Source organism: Haliaeetus albicilla, chromosome 6 (assembly GCF_947461875.1).
Source record: "Haliaeetus albicilla chromosome 6, bHalAlb1.1, whole genome shotgun sequence".
NCBI classification, from domain to species: Eukaryota; Metazoa; Chordata; class Aves; order Accipitriformes; family Accipitridae; genus Haliaeetus; species Haliaeetus albicilla.
The window spans coordinates 1,102,966-1,117,526 of NC_091488.1; the positions used below are offsets into that span (position 1 = coordinate 1,102,966).

Genomic DNA, 14,561 nt, shown 5'->3' on the forward strand with positions numbered 1-14,561 from the left:
TCTGGCACAAGAACACAGGGTGAAGGCACAGCCATGGAAAAAATTCATGGTTCACGTACCGTAGAAGTCTGGACTCCTCGAGTGCAATTTGCGCTGATGTACACTAAATCAACACATTCCTCTGCCTAACAAGGACCCTGTGGACCACACTGCAACAGAGCTAGGTCTCAACAACACAGATGGGTTTGGAACAATATAAGTGACTGAACAAAGTCAGCTTTCTAACTTCTTCTAAGGGAATGGTAGACCAACGTGATTTAAGTAAGTAAAAGCAAAGCCAACAGCACTCAAAATAATATGAACCTTTACAAACAGATTAATAAAAGCAGAGAAGAATCTAATGGGTCACGTCACTCTGCTGCTAAAATTGTCCTTACTCAGTGGAGAACAATACCGCAAGAGGATGTAGAAGCACTTAATTTCAACAGTTATGTTTAGATGGGAAGGAAGAAAAGATAAAAGGAAATTCTAATTTCAGACACATCACTGTACAGATCACACTGGAACTTGCCGAATTCAGTGGTTTTCAAAGTGAAATAAAAAAACACCAAAAAACCTAAACTTCAAAATAATATATCCTATTACAAGACTGGTAAACAGACTTAAACCAAATTAAAGCTTCAAACTGAGATACCAATATTAAGCATCCCTCAACTGTAGATGATATATCTCATTTTTACATTTGACATCGAAGGCTGGATTTATACCTCACAGATGGTTCTTCCAGAAGCCCCTCTTTTTTCCTCTGACCTGAAGACATTTTAAAAATATACCTGCTAATAAATCCCTGACAGCAGACATCTTGGAAACAGTAAGGGAGGAGAAAACATTATAATCATGAGTTTTTCAGCCCTCATTTATTAATTCAACAATAATTCACTCTGTCAGACCACAGAGCCTCTCTCTGCAAACTCACAGCTCCTCCCCAAGCAAACGAGAACAACCCGCCATAGGCAATGGGCACTGCTCAAGGAACTGAGTGAGCAGATAAACCTTACAGCATATCTTACAACTCAAACAGGCTGGATCTAATGCAGGATGTTCAACTTCTGGCCCAGCATATTCTGAACTGAGAGGACTTGGGCTAGGTATAATCCCATTTGAAAGTATGTGCCCTTGGCTACACCCTGTGATTTTTGAACTGTATTCTTCCAACAAGACTAGGTACAATGGGGACACAACAATAAGCATCTTCTCTGCCCTCGTCCCCCTTAGTCCTGTCGTTTGGAAGGAAGAACAAAGCCTTTGCTAGCTTCCCTGACAGACCCCAAGGGCCTAGGGTGACAGGCAATTCATCTTCCCAGCATCATCCCTGTAGCTCAGAAGTTGTGTATTGGGTTTGTGTGGCAGGGTTTTGGTAGCAAGGAGGCTACAAGAGTGGCTTCTGTGAGCAGCTGCTAGAAACTTCCCCCATGTCCGACAGAGCCAATGCCAGCCGGCTCCAAGACGGACTCGCTGCTGGCCAAGACCGAGCCCATCAGTGACGGTGGTAGTGCCTCTGGGAGAACGTATTTAAGAAGGGAAAAAGTTGCTGCACAACAGCAACTGCAGTCAGAGTAAGGAGTGAGAACATGTGAGAGAAACAACCCTGCAGACCCCAAGGCGAGTGAAGAAGGAGGGGGAGGAGGTGCTCCAGGTTCCGGAGCAGAGATTCTCCTGCAGCCTGTGGGGAAGACCACGTGGAGCAGATCCACCTGCAGCCTGGGGAGGACCCCACACTGGAGCAGGTGGGTGCCCGAAGGAGACTGTGACCCTGTGGGAAGCCCGCGCTGGAGCAGGCTCCTGGCAGGACCTGTGGCCCCGTGGAGAAAGGAGCCCACGCTGGAGCAGGTTTGCTGGCAGGAGTTGTGACCCCATGGGGGATCCACGCTGGAGCGGTCTGTGCCTGAAGGACTGCAGCCCATGGAAGGGACCCACGCTGGAACATTTCGTGAAGAACTGCAGCCTGTGAGAAGGACCCACATTGGAGAAGTTTGTGAAGGACTGTCTCCCGTGGGAGGGACTCCACGCTGGAGCAAGGGAAGAGTGTGAGGAGTCCTGCCCCTGAGGAGGAAGGAGCGGCAGAGACAAGGTGTGATGAACTGACCCCAGCCCCCATTCCCCATCCCCCTGCGTCGCTGTGGGGGAGGAGGTAGAGAAAATCGGGAGTGGAGTTGAGCCTGGGAAGAAGGGAGAGGTGGGGGGAAGGTGTTTTAAGATTTGGTTTTATTTCTCATTATCCTACTCTGATTTGATTGGTAATAAATGAAACTAATTTCCCCAAGTCAAGTCTCTTTTGCCTGTGATGGTAATTGGTGAGTGATCTATCCCTCATCTCGACCCACGAGCCTTTCATTATATTGTCTCTCCCTGCCCAGCTGAGGGGGGCAGTGATAGAGTGGCTTTGGTGGGCACCTGGTGTCCAGCCAGGGTCAACCCACCACAAGTTGGAAGGAAAAGCAGCTGCAAAGAACTACATATTTATCATGTGGTCTGTCACTGCCCATACTTCATTGAGGAAAAAGTCTCATCCTAAACACTATAAAGGGGCTATCCTCTAAAAAGAACTGGATGTTTTATGGGGGTAGTTAACATGCATCTCTGTTCAGCACCTCATGCCCCACAGTCTGTCCTGAGTTCAAAATGCGGCTTATTTGATACAGTCTCAAGCCCCCCAGAAAATCATTGCCTCAAAGAGGGAGAACACTAGCAAGAGAGAGCCTTCCTACAGAATACAGCTGCTTCATTATCTAGGCTGCTACAAGCACTGTATTTCACCCACAGAATTCAGCGGCTCGATATGTATTTACGATGACAGGGTAAAGCACTGGTTTCAACGTATAGACCTTCTATATGACTTGGGATTCTGCAGTACTGTAGTAGGTAAATTCATTTGTTTGCATTTTGAGAAACTGGTTAAATATTATTCTGTTCAAACCAGAACTGAGCAAACTCCATTTACTGTACCAGTGGACCCTGTTCACTTTAAAAGCATGCCTCTTCTATTTGTTCTCCTGCCAGACTCTAAGGATGAGCTGTGACATTCGAGACAACAGTCCACAGACAAACATATGTTCAAGCTTAAATTTCACAGGGGACAGTGAGTCTGGAATTTGCTTTTCCTCTTAGGCCAGGATGACACAATTTCCTCCTCTCACATCTGATGCTGCTTCTTTTTTGTTAGGTAAGAACTCTTCAACCCCATGGCAAGATTTCCTCCATCTCAGGGAATGTAATCACTGGGCTGGAGTCACCCTTCTAACTTTTCAGAAATTGGTTATTTATTTATTTTTTAGTAAAACAAACAAAAAACCTGTCTAGTTGATTTTTGAGGCTTAAATATTTCCCCCTTGATGAAGTCTAAATCATACACCAATCAATATGGACACAAACAGTAATACTAAGTAAGAAAAGAAGCAGCATTAAAGTAGTATTCCTTGAGCTTAAGCTTCCTCTCTTTAACTATCACTCATAAAATGTTCCTGAAATGGAATAAAATGTACAAAATCTAGTGAAAAATTACATCATTACCAAAACCACAAACCAGATGAAAAAACCCAAACACTACATTCAGCAAAACTATTAACTGCCATACTCAAGACTCATAAATGGATTGCACTAATAAATATTTTCACAGAACTTCACAATATTCAAACTGTCAAACCACCATTTCATAAAAAAAAATAGAAACAGAACTAATTAGGGCCCCATTAATCTAGATTCAGCTACTCCTTACACCTTCTACCATCACGCAAAAACATTAGTTACTTGCTAGGATTTTGGTATTCCTATTATGCAATAGGTTAACACAAATTGTAAATAGTGAGTGGAGTAATCAAATTAAGTGCTGTGGTCAGTGCATTCTGTGACTTATTGCCTTTGCTGTTTTGTTGTCTGCTTATTTATACTCCATTTTTGCAATCTCAGTAATCTGCAATAGCTGTCTCAGTCACTGTAGATGTTTTTGCTTTGCTGAATTTTAGAATCCAACAGAGCTACTTAAAAATTTATATATATTTTCTACAATATAGCCTTCCCACTGCAAGCCACTTAAACTAAAAGCAAGGTACTTCATAGAAAAACCAATATATCTCACCCCCGAGATAGAATTATAAACACACATGCATGCATATGCCATCCCAGCTACATGAGAGAGATGGAAATTCTACAGCAGAATAATTCCCCTGTAAGCCTAGCCACCCACAAACCTAAACCAAACAGCTCTCCCCTCTTCTCTTCAAAGATGCATTCCTTCATTCCTGAAAGGTTAGTGATGTTTTCCAAGGGTCCACTCAAGCTCTGTAAGGATCTGTGCTTTCAGTGTGCTCTCCCTTTGAGCAAAAGGTCCTCTTTTGCCTTGAAGAGTCATCCGTTTATCCCTCAAAATCTTAAGACCACTTCTTAGGGAGATTTACATAGCATACTATTGGGAGATGCATCTATAGAACATGCTGCTCTGTCTTTTGCTCCAACCAACACACCCCATTGCAGAACTTAGGCCACCTTGCATGTCCTAAGAGCAAATGGTAAGTGCATCAAGTACCTTGCTGCAAATCACTGCCCTACCACACCAGGAAAGCTATAGGAAAAAAGCAGACTCAAATCAAGATGTGGGAAGAGTCAGCAACCATCACTCCATGCTGAAGCCCCTGCGGGCAAAGAGGGAAGATGCTACCGCTCTCCATTTCCTCTCTCAGCAGGCTCTTTCACAGTACAATTGCATTTTTTGTCCAGTTGAGACTAAGGAATAACAGCATCAGTCACGGAAAAAAGTAGGTGGAAGATGAAAAACTGCATTATTCCTCTAGCAACATAACCTCTCTCTTGCTTGCAGCATACGTCTCCAGCAGTAATCCCAAGGGAATCTAAATCACATAGCCAAAAGTCCCCTCTCCATACTGAGCTGAATCTATGGATCTTCTGTTTCTTGCTGCTTCTTTGGAGAATGGCACAGTATCTATTCTGTTCAGCAATTAAAGACTCCAAGGAAGACTGGGACCCTACCATCCCAGACAAAAGTGAAAGTACCTGAGGTCCAAGATGGAATGATACTTCTATGCTGAACGCTGTGATTAGGCCATTCATCAGTTTTCTGAGACTGCCAACTTCCCTGGATTCAATGCTTTTTCAAGCTTGTTTGTGGTAGGTTTTTAGGAGAACGCAAAAATTAGATTTTGGAGAAATGACAAATACTAGATAAATCATAGTCATATGCCAGACTCTGATTGTACTCCTCAGGTCTCACTATCAGACATTTAACTGTATTATGAAAAAAATATTCCTCTGCCTATATCAAAACCCAAACCAGACTGAAGTATGTTTCATGTTCACTGGAAGGTTTTTCAATTTAAATGAAGACAGCTTCAACTGATTGGAAAGTATCTCCTGTGACACCATTTGAGGCTAAGACAATTATATATAATTACATTATATCAGACCTTCCTATACATGTGCTTCTCTTTCCCAAGCAAGAACAGAGATGCCAAAAATTCTACTGAGGCCCCAGAGATTCCAGGAAAGAGAAAATGTCCTAAATAATAAAGTTTAGGTAAAATTCATAGAACATGCGAAGATACTGTACAAATAAGTAGCCCACCCTTCTCATCGGTTCTGGCAAAAGGGATGTTGAATGACATTTGCACACAACCGTGGTGAAAATAGATGGCAACAGAAGAGGGATTTTCTGACCAAAAAGGTGTATCCGAGGGAAATAACAAAAAGGTGAAAGGACCGACTAGAGCCCAGAAGCATTGATGGAGAAGTGTCTCTGTGTCAACCAGAGCTCAGTGTGTCACCGTAGAAGGTACAGTTCTCCAACCACTGTTCATAAGGTTTCCACATTTGTTTGTAAGTGGTATAAGTATGAAACCCCAGTACCCTGGGATGCAGTTTCAGCTGTCAGAAGTACAAGCTGATGTGGAACGAGGCAGCTGCCTCCCAGCCTGGCTTACCACACAAGGGTTAGTGCTGCGGGGGGAAAGCCCGTGGGACCATCCCTTCTGATGGGCACCTCCACTCCGGTCAGCTTAACCTGCTCAAGCTGCAGGTTGGGAAAGGTAATTCCAAACACATTCATTCAGGAGCCCTGCTCTACATTACCAGTTTGCTCATTTTTCAGTATTTCGAGTTCTCATTTCCTCAGGGCAATTGAGTTCTTGCAGTACTTCCCTTTAACAGCCTCGTGTCACAAGGGGAACAAGAGAAGAGGATGCCGCGAGTCAGTTAGCGTGGTGCAGCTAATGGACAATAACTCACTAAAAGTTGTTCTAAGCTGCTTTTGCAGCTCTGAGCTGAAAACATGTGGTAAAACAGGTCGTAAGCATACACTGTTCTCAGACAGCCCCTGTTCTGCTGCTCCAGATGCTTGCCTTCCTACGTCTGTATGTGTTTTGGTTCTGAGACAAGACATTACCTGCTAGCTATCTAAAAGGAAGGAGAAGGACTGGGCAAGACTTAAAAACTCAACAGTTTATATTATACTCAATTTCTTTACTAAGGCATGGCTATGTTCTTTTCCTTCTTATTCTTTTCTACTGGAATCCATAAAGTTTAGTTGTAACTTTATATAAATAAAATCAAAAGATTGGGAATATATACCTAAATTATTTGGTAAGCTAGTTGCATATGCCTCCCTAGAACAGCACTTAGACCTGCCTAGAAGATACAATTATTGGTTTTTGTTTACTAAGCATTGAAATGATGCAAACAGAACTGAAGTTGGACACTGTTCATTTTCCATACAAACTATACCACTCACACCAATTATTTCTGCTACACAAAAAAAGAAAAAAGAGGAAAAAAGCAAGGTCACTCACAGCCAGAGATATTTTTCTATGACCTACCTACAAGTTACAGCCTGAAGTTGGATCTTATTCAACTCTGATTAATTCCGAAGTACCCTCAAGGCTGAAAGCTGATCACGTAATTTAATTTGATTTTTGGTGGCAGAAAACTCAAGGTAGGATTATCAGAGCAAAAAGAATTCAGAGGATTCTGTGAAACAAAGCATTCTACATACCGCCTACTCAAAGTTTATCCTAAATATAACTGTCTGCATCCTCTCCTTTCATATATACAGGACACTCTTTTAGCCAAAACCAGGGAAAAGTGTTCAGCTTGCTTTTAAGAGGCTTAATAGCATGAAGTGCAAAGATGAAAAAACTATGAAACCTACTTTTTGTTCTGCTGTCCACTTCTATTTTTGTTGGCTCCTGAGTTGCTGTGGCTGGAGGTAATTTCTTCCCAACACTCTGAAAAAAAATAATTATTCTCCTTTAAAATTTGCAGGTTCAGTTAAAAGTTGGACAACATAAAAAATTGTAACAGAAATAGAAAATATAGGAGTAGAAAAAGGACAGTAAAGAAACAGAGGCAAAGACTTAGGTTTGTCTGTGGGGTTTTTGTTAGGTTTGGGGTTTTTTTAATGATATAGAATTCATAAAAACGTGATTCTCAAATTTTCCCATTAAAAAAATGTTTACTAACATTTTTAAACAATAACGCCTTAACACAGTTTCAGGGAAGACTCACAGAAATTTCACTGGTGGAATGCATATGTGATGAAATTACTTAAGGAAAGGTGCTATTCAGTACCAAAAGTAAAACCGAAAGAAGGGGGGGGGGGGAATCCCCCTTCTGTCCATACAAGGAGTATTCATTTCAGTCATTCTACACTAAGTGTGATTTTTAAGTTGACAACAGCTCTTTAAATGGTTCTCATTTTTATTTCTTTTGAGCAAAAATAACTAACTTACAGAGGAGTACTACAATAAGCACTACAATAAGCAATAATCAGCCTCAGAAAGGTATGGTAAAGATCTAGCTGGAAAGCAGTGAAAATTGTACTGGAAGAGATGTAATGAAGAATTTGAAGCTACCGGGCCTTCACAGAGATAAAAGCACAGAATACCTTCAAGATGAAAGTGAGACTGGGAAGACAGCCTTTGGTTCAGAGGCAAACAGAGCAGTTCAAGATAGCTGCACATCTCAGTACATGCTCATTCATGATCAAACCTTTATTCACACAGTTCTGCTTCATAAAATGGTTTGGAAAATGATGAGAGCACGTACTCTAAACTGCACTGCTATTTACCTCAGAAAGAAATGCGTACTAGAGGAATATCCCAAAACTTTAATTTAGGGGAGTTTTTCTTTTTTTAAAGATGAAATTGTTATTCAAGAACAATTAATTAAAGGAAAGCATTTGGTAATTGCTTTATCATACATGAATCATTGATCTCATGACATGAAACCAAAACCCAGATAAACCCACAGCAAGCTAAAATTTAACAAGCTGAAAATCACAGCAAAAGAATCATGGGCAAAGAGGAAAGAACTAGTGTATCCCAGTGGGAAGGGCACGCGGCAATGTAATTTCTTAATTTATAGCAGATGCAAGTGCAATGCTTGCAAACATTCATTCATCTGCTTGTTCAGAATGAACAGCTGTGCAGGTGAATAAATCAGCATGGGGAACCAACTGACTCCTTGGGAACAGAAAAGAGAATACCACCCAAACAAGGCTGTTCTTCTGCTGGGAGCTAGGAGACCCGTCAGAAAGCAGTCTTTGCATGAATTGCAATTTGTTCAGGAGAGACGGTAAAAAGCCCAGGGAGCAAAGTGGCTGAAGACACGACTCTTTTTGCACATAGAGAAATAGCCTGAGCACAGAAACAAGAAACTGGACTCCTGACAGGTCTACCGATAGATGAAGAGCTGTGCACAACTGGGTGTAGCACACGGAAGGCGCTGAAAGATCAGTGACCTACAACATCCAAAGATCATTTACTGCGGAACGAGCGAAGCTGTCCCAAAATCTCGCAGTGAGGAGAGGAAGAAATGTTATATCTACTAGGAGGACACAGAAAGTTGCAATTCAAGTAATTTAAATGAGGGTCGCACAGAACCCACTCCAGTGAGGAGGGACACTGGAATTTGTTATGGGACAGGGACAGGAGAAGACAAGTGGAACTGGTATTCTTTAATTGTAAGGGGACTGCACTCAAGGACTTTGAGGGGTGACGCAAGCACCACTGACAGGAAAAAGGAAAGAAAATGGATAGGCCATGCAAATCTGGTTTCAGGTAGACCTGTGCTGCCAAAAAGTTTTATTCTTCCTGTAAAAACATACTAAAGGAGATTTTTTTTAAATTACGATTTATTTATGTTTACAATTAGTCTATACTGATCCACACATTTGCATGGAAAACACTCCTAAAACATCTCCATGAAACTTAATATAGTACTCATTTGTTCATTAGGAAACATGCAAGATAAACTTTCCTCACTCTAAGAGACACTGAATCCTCTGTGATCTGTTAAGTCTGATGGTTCTGCTTTAACAGGATAAAACCTCAAGTATAGCTAAGATCTGCATGCTGGGAGTCCCAGATCGAGTAGTATTATCACAGTTACCAATTTTTCTGACAAGAGAAATGGGAGACAGACAGATCTCCTCCCATATGAGCCAGAAACTCCCCTTCTGACTCTCCAACTGTTCTACATCACTCATACTCTCATACATGTCAAATATCTACCAAATTTACTAGTGGCTAGGAGAACCAAGCAAGCCCAACTTAAATTCTTGCTGATTCAACACACATCTCCATGACATAGACTCTTCTTCTCAGGGACTAGTTTCTATAGGGTATTTTGGTCTCTTCTGCAGTTGAAGGCCCAGCATAATTTACCAAAACCTTCCTCACTTCTAAAAAATGAAACATGGGAGCAAAGAATACTCTTAATTGTGTTGAACTGAAGATTTCAATACAATTCTTTCTCCTCCTCTGTTCTTCCTTTACATAAGAAGGTCAATTCAGAAAAAAATGTCCTCCAAGCCCTTCTAGACACATTGATCTATGCTGCAAAATACTGATATACAACTCCAGCTTTCACACTACTTAGTCTTACCCGATTCATTCCTACCTATCAGGCTCAATATTCCCAAGAAACAAGCAGATCTTACCCCTTTGGGACAGAGGCACAAAAAATGACTTAGAACTTGAAGGACTTTTGGGGAATTTAGACGCTCCAAATGCAAGAGCAGGATCCTCAACCCTGCCAGCATCAACTGACATCTCCCAGCATGAACTCTCTCCCTCCATTTACCTAACTCTATCATTTTGTCAGTAATGTTTACAATAAAATGTCACATGCAGCATGAACCAGAATGCCCATGATGACGCCCTTCCAGCAGTGTCCTAATTGCCAGGCTGCAAAGATAAGTGAAGTTCTGCATTTTCTCTCTGGCCCTTTATGTCTTGAATTCTTGGCTGCAGAATGGTTTCAGCACCAGCAAAAAGGGTAGCTAACATATTCCCCTCTGCCTTTGTGTCTCTAGCCTGGTGGTTCAGAGACACTTCTGAAGAGTACCATTTCAGTTTCCCTCTACCCTCCTCCAGTATGCTGATTACCATAAATCTCATTTCTAGATGATGGCAGTCAGCCTTGTTCCACTTACATTACTCTGCAGACACTACTCTGACTTGCTTAGTCCCATCACACAAGAAACATGTGGTGCAAGTAGAGTTCATGCTTCCTGACTCCAAGTCTCGGTTGACTCCCAACACACAACAGAACATATCAACAAAACAGGCAGAATCTTGATCCCACTATTTCTGCAAGGCGAGTATAATTAGATTATTTAGCTGTCAGACACAAATCCCCCTAATCGCCTGACGAGTGAATCCTAAAGATGAAAGGGGATGAAGTGCCCTCTTGCTGCAGAAACAGCTGATAAAAGCATGAATAATGACCATGATTTGGTGTACAGATATTCAGAGGCATGAGACAGATTTAGCAGCAACCTGCCAGTATTAATGCTTGGTTTTATGAAGCCAACAGAAGGATAGTCTAGCATTAAATAATAGGTTCTGTTAGCAGAAGAGCCCTCAATGACAGTTTGGTACGCTGCAAGTCCCTATCACTGCAGACCAGTTTCCTCTGATACTGAGTTAACAATGATTACAAAAGTGTTTGAGGTGGCACACAAAGTTGTGTGAATGAGGTCACGGTACAATCTAAACAGTCTCATTTCCTTTCATTTATGTACTTTGGTTCAACCGCAATCCCTGTAACAGCAGAGAACAACACAAGAGAAGCAGAGCACGTACTGGGCAGTATACATTTTCTCACTTGAGGGCACTACGGCCCTTCCCTTCAACTATTCAATCCTGACCAGAGGAAGAAAAGCAGACTGGTGATCAAGTTTCCTCCTTCAGGATATTTTAAAGTTGTATTTCAGGGTTTTCTGTTGTTGCTGAAAACTGAGTTGTCTATTTACTTTTGTTATTCAGGTCTTGTGTCTCTAGAACATTTCATCTGAAAATTCACATTGAATTGTCACTTGTGCACCAGCTAGGTCCATACAGAAGATTTTGTTATATTTCTTTACACTGAAGGAACATACTTATCCTTTTACTTTCCGTTAACAAACACAGGCTTTTCGAAGCAACAGCTTATTTACTCACAAATCAGGAAAAAAAGATTTACTCAGCATCAGTATTTATTCTGGAAAGTGAATTGAGGTCTTTACGCTAGATAAAATATTTTGGAACTGCTGCTTGAAATGTAACTCCATGAAGATATCCCTAGAGAATACATCAGACATTAAAGAATTCACAAAAATGAGCTGTATGAGCTGGAAACACTATTTTAAGCTTAACATCATTTGTCAGTTTGAACAGTGAAAATAGAACAATATGCACTGATGTCTTATACAGGGGAGGAAAAGACAGTTACTTATCTTGAGAACTTTTAGAATTTCAGAAAACCTCAATGATTAGGTCAGGGGAAAAAACGTGCTGTATTTCTTTGACCATAATGCTTCCTTTTAACATTCAACTAGTATTTTTGAATGTTGTTTATATGCATGAGACTTTTTTCATCTAGAGGTTTACGTGCAAATCCAAGGCCACTGTTAGTGACAATATAAAAGCTCTGTTCTTTAATGTATTTTTTGGCAGTCCATTTTGTAACCGAGAACATTTTTTCACAAAGAAGCAGAAATGGTTACTAGATTCTTCCAGCTCTGGATGAACAGAAACATAAACAAGCTTCTCATTGACCATGTATAATGCTGGTGTTGTGAAGGGGGAGCCAAATTAATTTCTTTGTTCTAATATGCTTCAAGTGCTTAAGGAACATCATCAAGTCCTTTATCCATCCTACCTGGTCTACCTTAAATTAAAAAAAAAAATAAAAAATTGAAAGAGCCCAAGTATAAAAACCCCAAAGGCTTTCAGATGTCAAAATGCCCTTACTCTGTCAGAGACAAAATAAGAGAAATGTCCAGGATTTCAGTTTTTCCCATGATACCAACATTCAACTCCACATAAAGTACTTTCTGTGACAGCATGATCAAGTATTGTTATCCTGGGGTTTCCCAAAAGGACAGAGTTAACACTTTTCCTAAAGGGTCACCACATGGCACTTCAAAGAGGCTGATGGGAATTTTAAGGAACCTTTACAGAGAAAACAAAAATTCTTTAGGGAAAGTGTGATTAAGCACCTGCCTGCATATTTGATTGCCTCAGTCATCTAAAATAGCTTCTTTCTCTGTAGCTACTTTCTACCCAGCTGTGCTTTGGTAGAACTACCATCCATATGCTCCTGAACTACTATTATTAATATTTTTTAATACCAACTAGATAGGTACATCTGCCCAATGCACGCCCAGCTAATATAGAGAGCCCCAGTTGCCCAAGCTGCACGCATTTCTACTGACATCATCTGCGAAGAGATTCCCACCATAATGCAGGTAGTTTCCTTAAAACTAGGTTAGGTGAATGAATGGGACAGGAAACGAGTGTTCATCAAGTCCTCAATTACGACCAGACTGTCGCAAGCACAGGGAAGCAAAATCCTTTTTATTCTCGTGCTCCTAGTTTACTCTGAGTATGAGCAGAGAGACAGGACGTCTCGCAACGGGGCTTTGAGCAGCCTGGGCTAGTGGAAGGTGTCCCTGCCCATGGCAGGGGCTTGGAACTAGACGATCTTTCAGGTCCCTTCCAACCCAAACCGTTCTGTGATTTTATGATTCTAGAATTGGTGTCTCACAGGTGTCTCATAATTCACTTGCTGTGAGCAAGAGAGAGGGAACAGCGCGGTGGCTGCCCGAGCCCACCCACCAGCGGTGGCCGTGTCCCCGGGGAGCCAGCCTCAGGCGCCGATTCCTGCCACCACTCCTCCCCTCTGCCATGACGTTAGCTTATCTGCAAGGGGAAAAGGAGGGAACTGATCTGTGTTAAGAAGTACTGCAGAAGGGAAGGAAGAACAAAAGAGAGTTATCCGCTTCGCTAAATGGCTGCACAAATGTTTGGGTAGAACTGAGGCAGGAAAATTTATGGTCATAGGGGTAAGGCGCAACTCTCAGCTGCAGCGCTCATTTATACCAGCTTAAGCTCACTGGGAAAGCATGGTGAGCACCTCTATAGTGTGGTTTAATGATTCCTGGGGCCAGCATACCGCATTTTGACCATGCTCAGGGCAACCAAAGGAAAGGTTGCAGTAGTGCTGGTCTTTACATCGTTCAAAAGATGAAATACAAACCACACCGAAGTACTCAGCTCTACATACCAGATGATACTTCCATAAAGAATGGGCACCCTGACCACAGGATCAGATGTGGCACACATCCATATGGGATGTTTTAATGGGACGTGTGGCAAATATTTCACAGAATGCAGACAACAAAGCAATTAAAGTATTTTTAAATTTCAAATTATAGTTTCTTTGCACATAGTCAAGCTATATAACCTTCTACTGGACAATCTGAAAATAACACACTTTCATACTTAGTCCATATTCCAGCAGACTTAAGTGCAGTTTTTCCAGCTGATGTCTACACTACATGACTTTTGGACTTGGATGAACATAGGCCTTCTGAATTATAGCGTATCTTCATAAAGAAATAAATGCTTTTTTTCTTTGAAAAAGACTTTACCTGTGAAAGGTTTTACCCTTCTACAGCAAGGTTATGAAACCCTGTATTTAGGTGCTGCGAAAGGCACATGAACCACTGGCACCTGAATTCTCTCTGTCTTGACAAAATCAACAAATCTCTAAATAAAAGATGTCCCTCCAGATAAAATCCTGGTCTTACAAAGCAACAGAGCAAAGCCTTCATCCCACAGAACTCCTTGAAAATTGACATAATTTCAGCCATTGGCATGACTCTTGCCACAATTAACAAGTTTGGACAAAGCAGACAAGTTGTCTGAAGTCAACAGTGAAGAGGTGGAGGCCTCATAACTCTTCATGAATACCAGTCCTCCGGGAACTGGCTACTACACCAGCACTGCTTTAGAGGAAAGCAACGTTCAAGTAGTCAACTAGTATATCCTGCCTGAATTTTAAAGGCTTTTGGAATCAGGATGCATATGCAGAAAAATTAAAGGTATCTGGGAGAAAAATGTTTTCTCGTATTCACAGAGAAACTGATATGTTTTTACCAAATACAAAAGTTACTTCCTGAATGCAAAAAAAAAAGGGGGAGGGGGGGGAACGACAACAAAAGTAGCATGTCAGTCTAAATCCTACTACAGTACTCTAATTCTCATTCCAGAGAATAGTAAACAGGTTGC

At 41.5% G+C, this 14,561-nt stretch overlaps 1 protein-coding gene across 6 annotated transcripts in view; it reads right to left on the reverse strand.

Moving 5' to 3' along the window:
- The window catches only part of SH3KBP1 (SH3 domain containing kinase binding protein 1), a 219,591-nt gene that overhangs the window by 57,365 nt on the left and 147,665 nt on the right, over window positions 1–14,561 (reverse strand). For all 6 annotated transcript variants that reach the window (XM_069784796.1, XM_069784795.1, XM_069784794.1 and 3 more), the window contains one exon: window positions 7,154–7,229. In XM_069784796.1, the coding sequence (XP_069640897.1) occupies window positions 7,154–7,229 (76 nt within the window). The remainder of the gene's footprint in view (window positions 1–7,153; window positions 7,230–14,561) is intronic.